Source organism: Palaemon carinicauda, chromosome 20, assembly GCF_036898095.1.
Source record: "Palaemon carinicauda isolate YSFRI2023 chromosome 20, ASM3689809v2, whole genome shotgun sequence".
NCBI lineage: Eukaryota > Metazoa > Arthropoda > Malacostraca > Decapoda > Palaemonidae > Palaemon > Palaemon carinicauda.
Genome location: NC_090744.1, coordinates 45,155,320 through 45,175,291, shown reverse-complemented (window position 1 = coordinate 45,175,291; position 19,972 = coordinate 45,155,320). Strand labels below are relative to the sequence as shown.

At 44.9% G+C, this 19,972-nt stretch overlaps 1 protein-coding gene across 1 annotated transcript in view; it reads right to left on the bottom strand.

Annotated features, from left to right (window-relative positions):
• The window catches only part of LOC137660321 (uncharacterized), a 275,741-nt gene that overhangs the window by 84,058 nt on the left and 171,711 nt on the right, over positions 1-19,972 (bottom strand). Inside the window, exon 9 of the mRNA XM_068395140.1 lies at positions 19,457-19,608. Coding sequence (XP_068251241.1) covers positions 19,457-19,608 — 152 coding nt within the window. The remainder of the gene's footprint in view (positions 1-19,456; positions 19,609-19,972) is intronic.

Below are 19,972 nucleotides of genomic sequence, written 5' to 3'. Positions count from 1 at the left end.
GAATCTCAGATACTTCCTTGAAGACGGATGGATTGGGATCTGAAAGTATGCGTCCTTCAGATCCAGTGTACACATCAAGTACTGTGGTCTTAATGCTAGTCTGACCGTTTCTGCTGTCTCCATGGTGAACAAAGTTTATTAGACAAACTTGTTCTGAGCTGAGAGATCGATAACTGGTCTACCGCTTCCAGATGCCTTTTTCACAAGAAAGAGTTGACTGAAGAAGCCTGGGGAACCATCGAGGGCCTCCTGGAGAGTGCCCTTCTCCAACATGGTCTGCACTTCGACCCAAAGGGCCAGCCCCTTTGCTGATCCCATCACAAAGGAGCTCACAAGCACTAGATTATAGATCAGTGAAGGGAGATGAAACGAACAGGACGCAATACCCTGAGCAAATCACGAAGACCGTCCAGGGTTCGACCCCAAGTTGCATCCACCTGGTCCAGCAGCTTTGTAGGTATCTCCCTACTGGTGGACGAGCAGGGGCAAGACCTATCCTAGTGTTTGCGGTTTTTACCACCACCTCTCTGGTGTTTGCCTCCACGGTTGGACTTGTTGGCTTTCCCGTCCTTGACAGTAAAGGGCTTTTTAGACACCTTAGACTTAGGAATTGCTGCCATTTTCTTTGATGACAATTTCACTTGGCTGGTCTTTGGAGGGGCTGGAGGTCTGTAGGGCCGAGCTGTAAGGGCCCTATGTTGGACTTACTCCACCTCTCTGCAGTCTGCTCGATGTCCCTGGGCTCGAAGAGGAAGCATCCCTACATTGAGGAGGTTCTAAGCCTAGTGATCTCAGTGTTAGGGACCTGCTGATGAAATCTCTGCCCAATGCATCCCTTCGTTTCAGAATGATATTGGCCCACAGGGTCACTACCTGATGGGCCAGAAACTTAATGGTGTGGGTGCCAGAGAGAAAAAAGGTCTCCAAGGCATTCCTGGTACTATCCTAAGAGAAATCCTCGGTTCACACCAGGATTCCTACCAATCCCAATAAATGATCCAGCCACGAAGTAGCCTGCATGGCCTACTTTACAACCTTCTCTTGGTTCAGGATCTCTGACACTGAGAATGAGACCTGACACGAAGAGAGCCTCTCTAGACAGACTCCCTTGGTCAGCTCTTCCAGGGAGTGATGGAGAGACATTGTCGATAAGGTTTCATCCATAATGTCGTAATATCTCCTCTGGTTGGCACCTGAAGGTGGGAGGAGTTTAGTGGACGAGGAAGAACGGAAAGACTCAGAGATGGAAGACAGCTGGGAGGCGATTTTACGTCGGACACCCTTTAAGGGGGTGGGCCAGCTAATGCCGTTCTTTAAGGAAAGGACTATGACATTCATACCACTTAATAAGGTGACTTAGGACATCTCCAACCTGCATAAGATTTTTGTCTCTGACCTTCACTTTTGTGACACCAGGGTGATTTATCCTGAAAATTAGTGTTTTTCTAATTCTATCTCCTCCCTTGATAATTAATATTAAGACCTGGAATTACTACCCTATATAGACCTGATGTAGTCATCCAATAATATGATGAGACTTTTTTTCTAAGTCATTTTTTTGCTAGACATGAATTTTTTCATTATGGTAAAAAAATTAACCCTGAAATCGGGGAAAAAATTAAGAAAAGAAATATGAAACAAAAATGAGAAAAAAGGGCAACATTTGATTGTTTTATAATGTCTTTCTAAATTATATACCAAATTTCAATTTCAATTCTATAGCTTTAAAACTAAGGGAGAAAATATAATTTCAAGGAAAATCAGTATAGTTTTGAGATATGGGGGTTCAAAGATTTTCTTTGTATTTTTACAGACAATATTAATAAATCCTGATTATTTTGAATTTGATTTTCCTTTTTGGATATTAATAAACAAAAAAAAAGTTATTTATTATAATTTGATCATAAATCTCTCTCTCTCTCTCTCTCTCTCTCTCTCTCTCTCTCTCTCTCTCTCTCTCTCTCTCTCTCTCTCTCTCTAAATTACCTTCTTCTGAACTCTTGATGGAGCAAATTTTCTTCTTCCTTATATTGGAAAGATGTTGAAATTGTCTCTTCCTCTTTGAAATGATAAAATTCTTGCCGAAAACGGGAAAAATAAATGTAAAAATTAGTGAATGTCAGAGGGCCTTCAAAGTTTTTCTTTGTATTTTTACAAAGATGTTAATAAATCCTGACCATTATGAATTTTATGTTCCTTTTTGGATATTAATAAACAAAAACAAAGTTATTTATCATAATTTAATCCTAAATGAAGATCCTTTTGCTCAATATCTTGCTTCTTTTGGCTCCTGTCAGGCGAGGTGGCCGCTCCTCTTTCCAAACTACTTTTTCTCTCTCTCTGGGTCACTACCGATATTACCCACTTCTGAACTCTTAATAGAGCACATTTTCTTCTTCCTTATGTTAGCAAGATGTTGAAATTGTCCTTTCCTCTTTGAAATGATAAAATTCTTGATGAAAACGAGAAAAACAAACGTAAAAATTAGTGAATGTGAGAGATCAAACTCAGACATTTACTCAACGAGGTTTGTGGTAGGATTGCAGGGCGAAGGGTGTAAGTAAAGAGTAATATATTGTCCTGTGACTTGTGAAAGCTAAACAGATGCCATTGTTCACAATTTCTTTCACATTAAAATGTAATAATTATCAAAATTTACGATAACAGACGAAATACTGCATTTTCTTGAAGGGAACAATGTTTTTGATTTATTGAGTTACTTTTACTAATTACCCTGTAACAATGAAAGTAAGAGGAATTTTGACAAAATATTTCGTATACGTATTCTCCATTGCCATACAAAGCTCAGTGATTTTTTTCAGGATTTTGTGTTCGCCTTCCTATACCCCCATATATTGGCATTCTGGCCGGGCACCTTAACCGCCGGGACCAGGGCAAAGCTGTGTCTTTGCCTTCTTGAGGGTCCATCTCCGGAAACCCGCTGAGGGCCATCTCCAGATCCGATAACCCGCTGAGGGCCCTCATGATGGTCAGAACCTGCCAAAAGACATGTTCTGACGCTCTTTGGTCTTTGTCCGAAGGAAGCTGTTATAGCAGTGAGATCTTCATCCCCCACCGAGGTCTCACCCAGGGGTGGATCGTGGTCATCTACTGGAAAACTGACTTGGGTCCTGGAACCCTCAGAGGGGTTCTGAGTCCTGGAGGAGGACTTGGGAATAATCTTAGAGTCTTTAGGTTCCCTTCGAGGAGGAAACAGGGGTTCCAAGGCAGAAGGTCTAGATGTTGTAACCTTCGGAGATGGGAGAAAATAAAGAGCTGTAAGTGAGACTATGTTCTCTCCTTGAGGTCTTCCCGTCGGTGACAGAAGGGGAGAGTTCGACACTGACTCTTCCCTTTGATTGCCTCTAGAAATGGTGGATGAGGCATTGAGGGGCCGAGGTGATGGTGAAACCTCAGGGGAGGTTTCTACCCTAAGCATCCTGATCGGGGTCAGCTTGACTCTCATTGAAGGAACCTTATCAGGAGACCCCCTCTTCCTCTTCAGGGGGGATGAAGCAGTCGTGGTACTAAGTCCCAGAAAGGTTGAAACCGCTGAGGCTTCCGACGAACGTGAAGGAAGCATGGGGGCGAAAGCTTGAGTTACCGCCCTAACCAGGGCGTTGAACCACAGCTGCCTACTCATTGAAACACTCTCCAAAAGATCCCCTGAAGGGAGAGAGGATGAACGGTCCTTCCGTGGGGTCTCCAAAACATATGCTGAGGAATTATTGGCTGTAGAAGCAGATTCCCTTCTAAATGCTAGAAGCTTAGGAATCCTGAAACTTGCCCCCTCCCTCCTTTCCCGGCAGTTGCGACGTTACGTGTTTGCAGAGTGAGGCGACGGAGAAGGATCGTTACTCATCTTACCTTTTTTGGAGAGGGATTGTTACTCATCTTACCTTTTTTGTGAGTCCACAACCATCCCTTTTGGTGGTTGCCGTTGCAGATCCCCTCTTACAAGAGAATGAAGTGGCCGCTGAAGTGTTGGGGAGCGACAAGAAATCTTCTGTCCAAGACACAAAGATCGATGGCTGGAAGAACAATAGGAGGGAGAGTGTTTCTGCATTGATGAGTGATACCGTGGTAACTAGGGATCGATCATTACTCTGCCCGAGAAGCAGGTCGGTTTAACAACAATCGCTGGGGAGGCAACTCATGCGTTTGAAGGCTGACCGATGAGCGACGAATCGCGTTGAAGAGGCTCACAAACGGGTGAGCGAACATGTTCCACAGGAGAGCGATGCGATGGTTTGAGAACGCTCTGCTGTATGGACGAACGTTGGTTTATTGGATGATCGATGCGCGTTTCTCGAGAGGGCAAAGGTTTACGTGACTCGTGAGGTCAATAAGGAGAATGCCGTTGGATAGGCAATAGCTGACAAGCAGGTGACCATTACCGAGCAGGCGAACGCTGACGAGCAGGGGAATGCTGACTGGCAGGCAAACGCTTACGAGCAGGGAAACACTGATATGCAGGCAAATGCTGATAAGCAGGCGATCTCTGTAGAGCAGGTGAACGCTGACAGCCAGGTAAACGCTTACGAGCAGGCAAACGATGCCGAGTAGGCAATCATTGACGAGCAGGCGTTTGCAATGTGGAAGCGATTCCCGCGTTGTCAGCGATTCTCGCATAGTGGTACTATGAAGAGAAGTCGAACGCACAGTTGATTCACGAGCAATCGATCGTCGCTAGGAGGAACATGAGACGTCCTTCGTTGAGGATGATCAGGCATTCACATGTTGGAAGCGACGACGTAGACGATTCACGTGTAACGACACGATTAGGTGGTGCATGAGAAATCGCTTGATGACATTGGTCAGGCGATTCATGAGCTAGATGCGTTGGTGTAGAAGTAGCTCAGTGCCAAAGGTCAGGCGACTCACGCGCTGAAAGTGATGGAGAAGACAATTCACGAGTGACCAACAGCTTAAGTGGTACACGAGAAGTCGCTCGATGACGATGGTCAGGCGATTCACGCGTTTGACACGTTTCACAAGAAGGAAAACGATGGTCAGGTGATTCGCGAGGTGACCGCGTAAGCAATTCACTCTCTGCTGGACAATGGTGAGACTGTCGTTCCGGAGAACGTTGGGCAAGAGCATGGTGAGACGTAGAATGACGAGACAAGATCGGAGACGGAGGCGAAGGTCAAACAGTTTCTTCCCAAGAAGAAGACTGAGGAGTCTTTATGTGAGACCCTTTACTCAAAAGGGAAACACTCATCGGAGAGACGTGCCTCGGACTTTGCTCTTCCCCCGAAGATGTTCGTCAGGGGAAGGAGCAAAGACCTCAGCAGCGGAAGATGGAGAAGCAGATGAAGTCGCAGGAGCAGCTGGCAGGACAGACTAAGAGCTCTCCAACACCATGGTGTCAATGACAGATAAGGGGTCGACGCCTGAGGCCGAAGCGTGCTGAAGGTCAGCGCCCCGGGTGCAAAAAGCACAATAACGCCTCTTTGGAAGGTTCACCGGGCAAACCCAACGACGGCCAGAGCTGGAGCAGAGGAGAAAGAGAGAAAACCCCACTAGGGGAGGCAGCACCGTCTCTCGAGGAACAAGGTTGGCCAGGTGTTAATTGGCCTATGCTACTACTCGTCGACCCCCAGAGGAAACCGTCCGAGTAGGAGCTTCAGAGGAAGGTCGGGAGGCGGAGGAAGAAGCCTAGGGTTTCTTTCTTCTTTGTTCGAAGCGCCCTTCAAAGGGGAAGAATCCCGCTTAGACTTCTTCTGTCTACGCCCATACCTTTCCCACTGGGAGGAAGACCAATCCCGACCATCATTACACTTATTATCTTCGTTGCAGCGTTGTCCTCTGCAGACGGGGCAAAGGCTGTGGGGATCCGTTTCCACAACAGACATAAACTTCCCACAGGTGCAGTCTATAGTTCCCAAACAAGTCCGCATGGCCGTAAGAGAACACAGCACACACACACATACACTGAAAGAAAAAGCAAAAAGCAATTAATAGCAGTCCAAAAGTTGGAGAGGATGAGGGTCAGTGACAACTGCACTCCATCTGAGCCAAAAGCAAAGTGAGCGCAACCACAGCTGTGTGAGAGGGAAGGGTAACAAGCTATACCCCTACTCCCCCGCTAACCAGTGGGATGAGTAGTTAACCCTCGCTAAGTTTTAATGGCTCATCCTTTCAGCTTCGCCGAAAGCAATACCCCTATAAATAGCTTTGGTTTGTATTCCAGTTACAGAACAAGTATAGATTTTCTCTTACACTGCAAGTAAGTTTTCTTCTATATGGTATTTGATTTAAATTTAATGCTCAATTTTCACTCATTCTTCTAATATCTTTTACCTACATGGTACGATATGCAACACCATCCACCTATGAAATATGAAATTGCATAAGAATGTTTACTTTATCAAGTGGGGAGATATCAGGATCCAGACTGCAAACATGGTCTTCTGTCTCGCTATCTAATTTAGCTGTCTAAAGGAGCACATAGGAATGCAGGAATGCAAGGGACCAGCAGCAAAAAGATCTAAATTAAATAAAGAATTTTAGGCTCTGCGAGACGATCTCGAATCTGTAAGGCCCAGTGAACATTCAGAACCCTTAGTGAAAGGCTATAACCAACAGACTCAACTAGGAAGTTAGGGTTAATAACCTGACAGGTAAGATCAGAATCACTGCCTTCGCTTCAAATTGATTAAAAATCCTTGTCTAGAATACCATTATTAGTAATCTAACCAATTCTAAAAAAGGCCACAAATCAGTGCATTAAATAACTTAAAATGTAAATTACTACTCATGACTACCTGTAATCCTTATGAGTGATATGAGATTTGACACAATCTAATAAGGAAATAACTGGATATTTAATTAAAAGTAAATTTCATCTTGCATATATGCAATACTTGCTTAAAAATATGCAGTATGATGAAATATCTGAACAGAATTCATCTTGGTAACTAGATTGATGCCTAGGTCAGATTAATGCAGCTTTAGTCACTTTTCATTCGGTGTCAATGACCTTAGATGTCAGGATGCCAGATAACCCATAATCAATCAAATCAATTAGTCATTTCTCAGAATAATTCGTAATCACCTTGATGAATTATATACAGTATGTGTGGAATGAATTGATGCCTTAACCCAAGGTTCACACCTTTTTTCAAAAAGTCTTGGATCCTCACAAGTCCCCCCTAAAAAACTTGTAACGAGCCGACGTTTTCTCTGGACGTAGTGTCAACAGTTGGGGGGACTTTAGCATATGCTTTGTTTACCTCAGTTGCACTTGGTTCTTTGTGGCGATCGGAATTGCCTTTTTTTTTTTTTTTTTTTCCCGCTTTTTGTCACCTTTTGGGTTCATGTTACACTCCAATTGTGCCTTATATATACCCCTTACCATGCCTAAACAGACCATGGATAAGAATAAGAACAAATGCATTAAAATAGTCACATTGTTCAAAACAAACCATAAATTACAGGAAATATCGAGTCTCACTGGTGTGAAGCCACGAACAGTGCAGCACTTGATCAAGTGCTATCATGAATATGGGGAGGCTTGCGTTCCTTCCCCTTTGCCAAATCCTGGTAGACCCCGTAAGATGACTTTAAGGACCAGAAAATCACAAATTCTAAGTAATTTGTATTTTTCCTAACAGTACTTATCTCGAACTACTTTCTTAGGAGTATCTGGGATTCTCCTCCCAACCGACCAGATTTTTTAGCAGTTTCCCCTATCTCCGTTTTCTCTAGTGGGGGTCCCTCCGTGGCGGATGGATACTCGCCCTGAGGCGACCCGGGTCAGAGTGCGAGAGCATGGACCTAGGTCTCGGTCGTCAGTAAGCTTTTGATAACTATACCTACGAACTCCTGTAAAACACTCGGGGAAGGCTGGGCGGGCCATAACCCGAAAGTAGTTTGGGGTAAGTACAGTTAGGAAAAATACAAATTACTTAGAATGTGTGATTTGGTCCAACACGGAGTACTTACCTCAAACTACTTTCTTAGGAGACTTATACCTTAGGAGGAGGGAGTGAACTTACAGGTCGGGAGACCCGAAATGAAACTAACGGATTGAACCTAGATAGGAGGCTAGGTTCTGAATGACCACAAAAACGGGATAGGAGACTCAGGGAGAACTACGCAAAAACCTTTTTAGTGCCTCTATAACTCACCTCTTTACAATCTTCATCCGAGCATGGGCGTCTCCAACGATCAACTCTCACATGGGCGGATGAAAAGGAAAGGGAACAGGGGGAAGCAGGAAAGGGGGGAGTAAGGAGGATCTTGTGTCGCTTGGAATTACTTCCCACGGGCTTCCCCGGGGCTTCGACCTTAAACCTGTTGGAGCGTGGAAATGACCGGCCCGATGGAGAAGGAGTCCAGGGACTTTCTTGAACAGTTTTTCAGGTAGTGGGCGGTGAACGTAGACTGCCTGGCCCACGTACCTGCTTTCAGGATCTGACTCACTGCCATGTTCTTGTCAAAAACCAAGGAGGTGCTGAGACCCCTAATGTCATGGGCTCGAAGTTTACCTGGCAACGTGGCACCGTCGCTGTCATAGGCCCTCTTTATGACCTGTCTGAGCCAGAAGGAGATGGTGTTTCTGGACTCCGCTTTCTTAACCGGGCCCGCTGAGACGAACAGACTCTTGATCTCAGGCCAAAGCCTGGCTGTCCTCTCTAGGTACTTCCTGACCGCCCTGACCAGGCACAACAACAAGTCTTCGGGATTGTCCGAACGTGGGATAGCTGGGACCGAAAAGCTTTCAAACTTGGGATCCCAGAAGGCAGGATTTTGGGTCTTGGCTACAAAGTCCGGGAGAAACTTAAAACTCAGGTCTTTCCACCCCTTCGGGTGTGAGACCTCGTACGACAGCCCATGCAGCTCACTGACTCATTTGGCGGAGGCTAGGGCTAGGAGGAAGACCGTATTAAGAGTAAGGTCCTTATCGAGAATTTTCCTGAGCGGTTCAAAGGGTGGCCTGGAAAGGAACTTGAGGACCCTGGCTATGTCCCATTGCGGGACTCTGGAGGAGCAGGGGGAGCATGACTGTTCGAAACTCTTAATGAGCATAGAGATATGACGGGATGCTCCGAGGTCGAGTCCTTTGAGGAGGAATACTTGGCCCAGAGCGGCTCGAACTCCTTTAATCGCCGGGATGGACGCTCCTAGGTCGTCCCTCAGGTGGACCAGGAAAACCGCTATTTCGCAAATAGACACGTCTAACGGCCTAAGGTTCTGGGAGGCGCACCACTTTACAAACGTAGCCCATTTCGCCTGGTAGACTACGACTGATGATCTCCTAAGATAACCTGTCATCCCAGTGGCGGTCCTTGACGAGTACCCTTCCTTCCTCAACAAACGCTCGATAACCTCCACGCATGTAGCCGGAGGGACCGGGGGTTTTCGTGGAACTTTTCGAAGTGGGGCTGACGAAGGAGGTCCTCCCTGTCTGGCAGCGGCCACGGAGGGAGGATTCAGGTCTGCGTACCATTCTCTCTCCGGCCACCAGGGCGCTACCAAAGTCATCCGCAAGTCCTTTGACTATCTGACTCTGTTGAGGACTTGTCTGAGTGTTCCAAAGGGAGGGAAGGCATATGCTTCGAGTCCGTCCCATGGATGCTGAAAGGCGTCCTCGAATGCTGCTGTAGGATCCGGGACTGGAGAGCAGAATACCGGGAGCTGGGTGCTGAGTCTCGTGGTGAACAGATCTATCACTGGGGACCCCCATTTTTCTAGGAGTGTCCGGGCTACCTCCGGGTGTAGGGACCACTCTGAGCCTACTACCTGACCTATCCTGCTGAGGCCGTCGGCTAGGATGTTCTTTTTCCCCGGAATGAACCTGGCCGTCAGCTCGATGTGTTCTTTTTCGGCACAATCCAGGATCTTCGCTGTGAGGTCGCACAGTTCTCTTGACTTGAGCCCTCCTTGTTTTTTCACGTAGGCTACCATGGTGGCGTTGTCGCACATGAGAGCCGCAGTGTTTCCTCGGAGACGATGGACGAACTTCATGCACGCTCTTTGGACCGCTAGCAACTCGAGCACGTTTATGTGAAAGGTCTTCTCCTCTTGGGACCACTTGCCTTTTGCCGTTTCTTCCTGGAGATGAGCTCCCCAACCCTCCTTCGATGCGTCCGTGAAGAGCAACATCTCCAGAGGGGCGGTTCCGAAAGGCATCCCTTTTAGAGTGTTCGCCCTGTCTGACCACCACTTCAACGTCTCTTTCGTCTCCGATGACACGCCGACAACCCTGTGCGGAAGCTCCCCCGGGGACCAGAGCTCTTTCAGGTTCTATTGGACCTCTCTCAGCTTGAGTCTTCCCCGGGGAACCAACTTTTCCAGAGATACCAGGTGACCTATCAGTCTCTGCCAATCCTTGGCTCTCCTTGGTACATCTGTTAGGAAGGGGAGAAGGACTTGATCCAAGTTCTCGAGCCTCTCCTTGGAGTCGAATGCTTTCCCCAACTTCGCGTTTAGGACCATTCCCAGGTATGTCATCCTGTTGGAGGGTACCAGCTGCAACTTCTCCATGTTGACGGTGATTCCCAAGTCCCTGCAGAACTGCAACAGCTCCACGCCTTGTTCCTTCAAAACTCCCTCTGAGGCTGAAAGAAGCAACCCGTCGTCCAGGTAGCGGATCAGCCGGATCCCCTTTTTGTGTGCCCAGGTCGAGACTGTGGCGAACACCCTCGTGAACACCTGAGGGGCCGTCGACAGGCCGAAGCAAAGGGTCCTGAACTGCAGAGACTGGGAACCCCACTTCACTCTGAGGAACCTCCTGCTGGAGGGGTGGACAGGGATCTGAAAATATGCATCCTTGAGGTCCAGGGACATCATGAAGTCCCCTTCCCTCAAGGCAGCCAGCACTGACTTCGGAGTGTCCATTTTGAAGTCCGTCTTGCTAATAAACTTGTTGAGGGCGGAGAGGTCGATGACCACCCCCGTCGCCTTTTCCACCAGGAAGAGCCTGCTGTACAACCCTGGGGACGGATCCTCCACTAGTTCCAGGGCTCTCTTGTTCAACATGGCTGACACCTCCTCCTGTAACGCTACCTTCTTCAAAGGGTCCTTGGGTGCCACCCATTCCGCTCGATGGTTGGGGATCAGAGGGAGCGGCTCCGTTAGGAAGGGGACCCTGTATCTCTCCTTCAGGACTGCTACGGACCATGGGTTCGCCCCGTTGTCCAGCCATGCTTGCCAAAAGTGTTTGAGGCATACCCCTACCTGAGGCTTCAGCAGGATAGGAGGGCCTCTCTTCCTACCTCCTTCTGGAGGCGCGGCTCGAGCAGCCTCTCCTAGAGCCGGAGTATTTAGGCCTAAAGGGGGCCTTAGGGTCCTTTCGCCACGGGTGGTGCCACCGAGACGGAGGTAGCCGTCATGGGTCTACCTACGCTCGGGGAGAGCCGTGGAGCATGGGTCCCACTATGTACCACCAGGATATCCAGGGCGCTTTAGTAGAGCTGCCGAGGTACCGGGTCCATGTGACAAGCTGCCGAGCCGGCTCAGCGGCTCTCTCCGCTGGGTGGATGGAGCCGGTGACTTGGCGGGCAGAGAGACACCAAATCCGACCTGAGTCGAGGGCTTCGACTGGCGTGCGGGTCGGGCTGTCGACAAGCGTGGCCGGGCATAGGGGCGGCTCCAGAGGCCAAGGAGGCAGACAACGGAGCAGTGGATGCCCTGGTCGACCCGCTATAGGAGAAAGCTGCCTGAGCCCACCTGTCTTTGAAAGGGCGCCTACGCTTGTTCTTCAGCTTCAACGATTTCAACTTCCTCCAGGAAGGGCTCGAGCGGGAACAAGACTTCGACTTGCGGGCCCTCTTCCGCTTCCTTCTCCCTTCCCAGAAGTCGCTGTCCTCCGAAGATGATGAGTCGTATGACGACGACGAGGAGGAGGAAGAAGAGCTAGAGGAGGAGCTGGACGACGAGGAGGAGGAAGAAGAGCTAGAGGAGGAGCTGGTCGAGTCCTCCGAGTCCTCTGTTACTGATGTAGGATCCTGTCGTTCTATCGGCGTCAAGGGCTGCATAAAATCAGGCGGGAGCGCGTCAACAACAGCGCCGGGGGGTGTCCATAGGGCCTTCCTCGACGCGAACTACCCCTCAAACTCCTCTTCTTGGCGCATCGGCGACCTGAAGCGTGTCCTTGGAGCTGTCCAGACGATGGAGTCGGGGTCCGAAGAACCTGACGGCTGCGTCTCCCCCGCGCACTGCGGTACCTGAAACATTCCGCCACGGAGCGGGGGAAGGAGCCGTAGCCGCCTTCGCCCACACCGGATCTTCGGTAGAGACGGGCCCTGCGGTCACCAGAGCCTCGTCTCCCGAACACACTCCCCCCCCCCACATGCCTGCGACACAACAACATCCCCACATCAATGACATCAGGTTCATGGGGAATGGCAATGGGCTGTTTCCCTGCAACGGACTTACCTCGTCCCCTACTCAGAGTAGGGGAAGGAGACGGGGAACACCGCTCGAAAGGGGCGGCAGGAGAAGCGGCGCTTACCTTCTTCGAGGACTGCTTCGCCGTCGTCTTCTTTGTGGCGTACAGAGCCCACTGGACTTCAGACTACGCTACGCACTTCGGACATGTGGCCGACGGGGAACACACACTGCCCCTGCACAAGGAGCACAGCAAATGAGGGTCTACCTCAGGCTTCGAAAGCCACGCACCACAGGACTTACCAGCCTTAGGCCTGGGGCAACGACGTTGGGATTCCATAATGCAAAACTAGGAAACACCAAGCAACACAAGACACTGGGAAAGGAGGTGGACAAGGGTGGCACAAAGGAATGGGAGACACAAGGGAACCACGTGGTAACACAAAGGGTCGGACGGGATGTGAGAGAGTGGCGAGATGTGATCAGCACCGCGACCAGAAGCTTACTGACGACCGAGACCTAGGTCCATGCTCTCGCACTCTGACCCGGGTCGCCTCAGGACGAGTATCCATCCGCCACGGAGGGACCCCACTAGAGAAAACGGAGATAGGGGAAACTACTAAAAAATCTGGTCGGTTGGGAGGAGAATCCCAGATACTCCTAAGAAAGTAGTTCGAGTTAAGTACTCTGTGTTGGAAAAAACTTATGTTACGCGAGGATCCTTCCTTACTTGTCTATCAATAAGTCTTCCGGTTCTTAAAGTCGTCTTACGGGGTCTACAAAGATTTGGCAAAGGGGCAGGAATGCAAGGCTCTCCAGATTCATGATACCACTTGATCAAGCACTGCGCTGTTCGTGGCTTCACACCAGTGAAACTTGATATTTCCGGTAATTTATGGTTTGTTTTGAACAATGTGACTATTTTAATGCGTTTGTTCTTATCCATGGTCTGTTTAGGCAAGGTGAGGGGTATATATAAGGCACAATTGGAGGGTAACACAAAACCAAAAGGGGACAAAAAGCGGGACACAAAAAAAATCAATTCCGATCGCCACAAAGAACCAAGTGCAACTGAGGTAAACAAAGCATATACTAAAGTCTCCCCAATTGTTGACACTACGTCCATATAGAAAACGTTGGCTCGTTACACGCTGTTTAAGGGGGACTTGTGAGGATCCAAGACTTTTTGAAAAAAGGTATGCACCTTGAGTTAAGGCGTCAATTCATTCCACGCATACTGTACAGTATATCTAAGCAAATCCAAACTAAGATAAAGACTAAAAATTTCCTTCTAAACATTCTGCAAATGAGATATCAAATAAATTTTCTTCAATTGAACTGTATTCTAAGATTTTCTTTTGTTTACACTCACTAACGTCAAAGAAATTTAACTAATTATGATCAAAATTATACCACTGCTTATTCAATTGAATATTTTAAAGGGTAAACTGTCTCCACAATAAATGGGACCCAGCATTCAAATAGGTCTGCAGTCTACTGAGTGCACCTCTAGTTTATCTTTAAAATAATAGAAACTAAAAATATGTCATCTTAGTGAACATTTAGAAACAACTTCAAACAAAGATAAGTAAAAACTTAACTCAATTACTACATCTAGATATCTTACCAAATTCAGTTTCTGAATACTTTACACCTCTCTCGGCATGGAACATTACAGAAGGTAAAATTCGAATAGAGCCAGGCTCACTGCCAATCAACCCATGAACCTTTGCCTTCCTGAAGTTAAACTAAAACAATCTTTACCAAAGATCCGTGCCATAATAAAGGTATAAGAAGGAATGAACACAATCACCTGCTAACTAGACAATAGGCAAGGTCACTCAGTAAGAAAATAGAACCAATATGCAAAATTTCAAAAGTTAGTCTAGTGTTCCCAGTCTTCTCTGGATTAACTAGAACTTAACGCAAACAAAGCAAAAAGGTAAAGGTGTTACTAAACTTTCTAATCTAACAGCAGATATAACTTCAGAGAAGAGAGAATGTGAGTGAACAACATTCCTCCATACACAAACATAATACTGTGGCCGCCGGCCGGGCCTAGTATACGTTTACATTGCACAGAGTCAGGAAAAATTTTAATTAAATAGTGATTTATTGCCAAACTTCAATATATATCGCAGAGCAAAATTCAGACATCTTACTAGGCACTAGCAATATGAGATGAAGTGAAAAGCAGTTAGGAGTGGGTGGGTCTTTTCTTGGCAATATTATTGAATTTTTAAGTAATGGATTGAAATGAGTTGTTGTTGATGGGCACCATAATGAGTATAGAACTTAGATATCTGGTGTTCTTCCAGGTAGAGTTCTTGGCCCATTACTTTTCATACCATTTGCGTATGACATGTGGTTTGGCCCATAAAACAAGCTTGTTGCATATGCAGATGATGCTATTCTTTGCATAAATTCCATCTCCTGAATGTGGACCTGAGATTGCTGAATCCCTCCATAGAGATCTAATTAAATTAGTGCATGATGCAAATTATGACGCATAAAGTTGAACCCTTACAAAACTCAAAGTATGATTGTAAGTAGGTCAAGGACAGTGGCTCTTCAACATCCGGATCTCAACATTGATAACGTTTCTTTAACTCTCACTGACTCTTAAAATTTTAGGAGTGATTCTTCATTGCAGATTTACTTTTGAGAAACCCAATTGGTCTGTTTCTTTTTCCCCTGCACAAAAAATTGGCTTATTGAGAAAGTCTTAAATTTTCTTAGTGATCAATCTACTGGTAATTTGAAGAAGTGTTTTCATTATTTCATTCTGCCTTGGTCTCCTGACTGGTATTCAGCTGTGGAACATACAGTCTATTAAATTTCTTATTCCTGATCTAGATATTAGTATCTGGCACCATCGTTCAATAAGTTCGGTATGCATGTTGCACAAGATTTTTCACAATTCTGATCATCCTTTGCATTCAGATCCCAGACAGTACTATCCTGTTCGTAATACAGTGGAATCTCTGCATATGAATGTCCTAACATACGAATTTTAGAACATCCGAAGTAAAATTTGACCAAATTTCTGTCTCGACACCCAAAGTGTTGCTCCAACATACGAAATAAACAATACACGTACGCGTGGAATTTTCTCAAAAGCTTCAACCATGGTTTGTTGTTGACGCCGCTTGACGGCAGCACATCGGATGGACGCCAATCGAGCTTCACCTTGATCAGTCCTCTCATCACGTGTGCATCGTGTGGCTCTTCTCTATTCGCTCAGTTATTAACAGTGTTTTTTATCTTGCTTTTTCACGTGTTGTTTTCTGTGTTTCGTAATCATGGGTCCTAAAAAGCTTAGTTTCGGTTCAGGAAGTAGTAGTAGTGGTGAGAAAAGGAAGAAGTCAATGCTTTCATTAGAACTAAAGCAAGAAATAATAGAAAAGCATGAGCGAGGTGTACGTGTTAGCGATCTGGCTAAACAATATGGCCGGAATATGTCTACTATCTCGACGATCATAAAACAGAAGGCAGCCATTAAAGCAGTGAAACCTTCGAAGGGAATCACAATTATTTCCAAATGTCGTAGCCCTACCCTTGAAGAGGACAAGGAGATTGTTGGCGATACGATCACTAAAACGATCATTTGTGAGAAGGCCAGCGGTATCTACAGTGACTTGAAGGCGGCGGGCTCTGGGGGTGACGCGGGGGAGAGTTCAGCCGATCCTACGACGGAGGAATTCAAGGCGTCTCGAGGTTGGTTCGAGAAATTTAGGAAACGGACCGGGATTCATTCAGTTGTTCGGCATGGAGAAGCTTCGAGTTCGGACACCAAGGCTGCTAAAGACTTTGTTAAAAAGTTTGAAAGCATCGTGGCGGAGGAAGGCTACGTAGAGCAGCAGGTGTTCAACTGTGATGAAACCGGTCTGTTTTGGAAAAAGATGCCTAGTCGAACGTACATTACCGCCGAAGAACAGAAAATGCCTGGACATAAGCCAATGAAGGATCGGTTGACTCTTGCACTTTGTACCAACGCCAGCGGGGACTGCAAAATTAAGCCTTTATTAGTTTACCATTCCGAAAACCCTAGGGCATTTAAAGCACATAGAATTAATAAAGACCTGCTACATGTTCTATGGCGTTCTAACTCTAAGGCTTGGGTTACTAGGCATATCTTTGAGAAAAAGGTAAACGTAGTTTTCGGCCCTGCTGTCAAGAAGTACCTTCAGGAGAGGAATTTGCATTTAAAGTGCTTGCTTTGTTTGGACAATGCACCCGCTCACCCCCACGGACTCGAAGATGACATCATCGACGAATACAAATTCATCAAAGTATTGTATCTTCCACCGAATACCAATCCTATCCTCCAGCCCATGGACCAGCAAGTCATCTCTAATTTTAAGAAGCTGTACACCAAGCACTTATTTAAGCAGTGCTTTAATGTCACGCAAAGCACCAACTTAACTTTGTGTGAATTTTGGAGGAGCCACTTTAATATCGAGCACTGCTTAAAGATCATAGATCAGGCTTGGGAGGGAGTAACTCGTCGGACCCCGAATTCAGCTTGGAAGAAGCTTTGGCCTAATGCTGTTGCTCCCTGAGATTTCGAAGGTTTTGGCCCCGAGAATGAACCTGTGCTTGCCGCCGAGGAAGTCGTCGAAGAGATTGTATCCCTTGGCGAGTCCATGGGTCTGGAGGTAGATGAAGATGACATCACCGAACTCGTCGATGAGCATCATGAAGAGCTCATCACCGAGGAACTCAAGGAGCTGCAAGCCATGCAGCATGATGAGTTCCAAGCGCAGTTGAGTGAGTCGAAGGAGACCGAGGAGGTAGGCCAAATCTTAGGTACGGCGGAACTAAAACATGTTGGTATATCATCAACACGTGGTTGATTTCATCGACAAGCATCACCCACAGAAATTTCAGGTTTGCCGTGTTGTTGCGTATTTAGATGATGTTTGCTTAACTCATTTCAGAAAAATCCTCAAAAGCCGTACCAAGCAACTTTCACTCGAGTTTCTTTAAAAAATCTCTACTAAAATGGTCTAGTGATCATGATGAAAAGAAAGAAAGTGAAGCAAAGAAAAGGAAGACCGAATCAAGTGAAAGTGATGAAAATTAAAAATGAGAAAAGAAAAAAAATGTAAAAAAAAATATAAAATTATAAAAATTAAAAAAAAAATAAGTTAAGTTAAGTTAAAGTTCATGTAGTGTAAGTTAGTGTAAGCTATCGTACACGTTATCGTACAAAATCGCCGTCCCTACCTCCTCGCTGATCTTCCATCTCCTCCTGCGTAGCAGTCCCTACACCTGCGCTGGCCTGTCGCTAAGGTAGTGTTACATAAAAACCCCTTTTTTATTTATTATTTCTTTATTATTATTCTTTTTTTAGATATTTATGTATTATTATATTGTATTAATGTTGTGTAATTATGTGTAGCCAATTATTAAGGGGTTATTATGGGTTTTTAGGCTAAGGAACGAATTAAACAAATTACTGTGTATTCTCATGGGAATATTTGCTCCAACATACTATCGTTTTAACATACGAAGCAGTTTCTGGAATGAATTAAGATTGTATGTAGAGGTATCACTGTACTAGGTATGTAAACTGATTCTAATAGTCATGCCTCTCTCCATCATAAGACTCAGTACTACCTACAAGTTTTTTTGGAGCTGTGACCAAGTAGTAGAATCGGTGGAATTTCAAAAGATCAAACTTGCAGTGAATGTTCTTATATTTAACAGGTTGACATAAATCTCTTTACATAATTTATGTATGATCGATCTATTTTAACATTGTTACTGTTCTTAAAATATTTTGTTTTAATTGTTCGTTATTTCGCTTGTAGTTTATTTCCTCATTCCCTTTCCTCACTGGGCTATTTTTCCCTGTTGGAAACCTTGGGCATAAAGCATCCTGCTTTTCTAAATAGGGTTGTAGCCTACCTATTAGTAGTAACAACAACAACAAAAACATTTATAACAATAATAATAATAATAATAATAATAATAATAATAATAATGACAATAAATGGTCACATTAAAAACTAGTTGATTACCATAAATCACCAGATGGTGTGGGGGTTCTCAGAAGGGGAGGGATTTTGCAGGTGGAGAATAGGAAATTTTTATTTTGGGGTAGATGTTGACACAGATTCCAGTAGAAGCAATATGAACATCAGGGGTTTCATAAAAATAAAAGGATTTTACTTTACTTATTAAGCAAACAGGATTTTTTACCATTTATTTAGCCTACCTATCATTAAAATTTCACTTAATTTTCATTTAAAGTTTCTTTTTTTTTTTTTATTAACCAACTTGTACTATTTACATGGGAATTTAAAGCTTAGATGAGGAGGTTGACTGTTAGGTCAAAATTCTAACCTAATCATTGTGTAAGCATGATCACTAATCTGACTCCCTTCAGGTCCCAATGATGTGGATTAATGAAAGCCGAACTATATTAGCAATATTATAAGTTGACAATTTCTTTACTCCAACACCAGGGTTTGAATTTTTTTCTTTTGGGTGGCTTGTTTTGTCAGCCTAAACACACAGTAACATTTTTTGATCAAAGACAAACAATATTCAAAAGAAAATTACTCCTGGCTTTCATTTACTATACAATACTGAAAGCATCACTAAATTATGTAAATAACCAGCTTTCCCATTAGAAATTTAAATGTTTTATGGAACTTAGGTCTTATGACACAAGGTGCAACTTAGGGAAAATACTACCAATTTAGAATATTATGAATTAAAAGTTACAAGAGGTTGCAGAACCAGTTGGAGGATATGAATTGAGAACAAATGTGATGTATATGGCCAAAATGTTGGTGTGGCTATGTACCAATGGGATGTGCACCTCATGAGGTGTGGTGCAATAACACAACTACCCCATTACGAGGTTCAAATTTGATAAAAGGGCAGTAATGCACAACAGATGTTACACTATCAGTAAACAAAACTTCAGATGACAAGTTGAGTCCTTTATCAACACTACTATCTTATATCTCCTTTCAAGTATAAACCTACCACTTGTTAGCATTTTCCTCCCTCTGAAAGCCCAACTTGCATTGTTTAGAAAAAAATTCCCTAAAAAAATAATAAGATACAATAACCATTAAAAAGCAATCGACTAATTACTTACTTGGGGTCTCGGGGTGGATCAAACTGTATGATCCAATCTACTAATGGAATGTCCCAACCCCTAGCAGCAACATCGGTACACAGCAATATTCCAGACTCCAATTTTGAGAAATCATAGAACATTTTTGTGCGTACTTTCTGGTCATTCTTACCCTGGAAGAGAAGGTATCTCTGACTACAAGGTTTATTAATAAGAAGAATAACTGATGCAAAACTTTGATAAAAAATACACATACATGCATACATATTTATACAGAAGTACATAAGGTCACAAGTAACTTTGAATTCAAGCATACAAATTTGAATTTGGTTACGAGTATTGCATCAATCTGCAAACAAAAATTGTGCCATATGGGTATCTTTTGTAGATAAGTACTAACGAGACTATAAAGCAATGTGCAAAAATCAATAATTTGGTACCCATACACCATCCATGCAATATTCACATGATTTTTACTCCATTTTACTTTGCATCAGCTAAACCACCCAATCCCCCTACCTTTGCTCAAAGCCTCAA